Raw genomic sequence first — 1,377 nt, forward strand, 5'->3', positions numbered from 1 at the left:
ATGAAACATAAACCCTTCTAAACTCCCTCTGGGGCAAGAAACTGCTGCCAAGATCAGGGACGCGCTGAAGTCAGCAGTTAAAGTAAAGCAAGGCTTTAAATAGCGTAAACATCCATGGAGGCCTAAGTGATCCCTTGAGGAAGCAGATGGGATTTGCCCAAGCTGACATTGGGCTGAAGATGTTTTGCAGGGCTGTATTTCCAGACTGTGGCAATGGAGATGGCTCGGGAGACGTGCTTGTCCCTGGAGCACCACACTGCAAGGGGAGGCACAGCCCGTCCCTCTGCCTCTTCCCCGCAGAGGAGAATTTGTTCTGGGAAGAAGATGCGGTGTTGGCAGAGTCTGTTTCTCCTTACGCAGTGGATGTATGAAGGGAAGGAAAACGAGCAGTGGAGAGAGGGTCACAGCCATTAAATAGTCAGATATTTGAAGACAAGATTTGAGCAGAGAAAGTGAAAAGGTTTTTTTTCCAAAAGAAGCATGGGCACAGTTTGGGTTAGGCTGCACAGGAGAGGGTTATTGCAATTTTAATGCAATATTAGTGTCTCCTATAATCCATTAATCTACTCCGGAGCCAGTTGACTGTAGACAATAACGCACTGAAGTGTGGTGTCTGCAGCAGCAAGTCCAAAGTAGGACACAGCTTTTCCCTTCTTAATTCATTAGCAATGACTTTTTTTCTTTTTGGACAGGGTTTCTCCTCTTGGACAAATCACAAGGCTTCTGGGTGATTCACAGCGTGCCCCTATTCCCTCCCATCCCTGAGGACGGTTACGGGTATCCAGCTACTGGGGAGTTCTATGGACAGACAGCCATCTGTATAACCTTCAAATACGACCAGTTCACAGAAATAGGTATGGATGGCTTCTCCTTAAGAAAGCCTCTGCCTCAACCGCACCTCTCTGACTGCTTTCCTTGAGGCTTCGCCTACAAAACTGCTTGTTCTTGTCCTTCGTTGTCGGACTGGGAAACCAAATGGGACCTGGAAACAGCTGTCTTGGCTTCAGTTATGTTTATCCAATGATTTCCTCTGTCAATGTGGGAAATTCTTTCTTCCGCTCTGTCTCCATCTCCCCATGGGGACTATTGGGATAATAATAGTCACAAGTGTGTATTGAGGGTAAACTCAGTCCATGCATCCAAAATGCTTTGGACATACAAAGTGAGATGTTTATTCATTTTAGTAGTAAAAGCTGGTTCAGCTGCAGTTATTTGCCGTTCTAAACATGCAAGGCAACCACTGCTTGAGCTGGAGGAGTAGCCTTAACACATCAGAAATACGAAGTATAGAATAAAGATCACACAGAATTTCCCCGGGTACTTTCTGCCACATAAACACCAATACTAAACACCAGCCCCCCCCCCCCCCCACAGCCA

General features: G+C 46.5%; 1 protein-coding gene across 1 annotated transcript in view; it reads left to right on the forward strand.

Annotated features, from left to right (window-relative positions):
* Positions 1-692: 692 nt before the first annotated feature.
* DNASE2B (deoxyribonuclease II beta) overlaps positions 693-1,377 on the forward strand; it is a gene marked incomplete at its 5' end in the record, with an annotated part of 2,802 nt that continues 2,117 nt past the window's right edge. The window contains one exon of the mRNA XM_010159648.1: positions 693-854. Within this exon, the coding sequence (XP_010157950.1) occupies positions 693-854 (162 nt within the window). The remainder of the gene's footprint in view (positions 855-1,377) is intronic.

This window comes from Eurypyga helias, unplaced genomic scaffold (genome assembly GCF_000690775.1).
Source record: "Eurypyga helias isolate BGI_N326 unplaced genomic scaffold, ASM69077v1 scaffold48640, whole genome shotgun sequence".
Lineage (NCBI taxonomy): Eukaryota > Metazoa > Chordata > Aves > Eurypygiformes > Eurypygidae > Eurypyga > Eurypyga helias.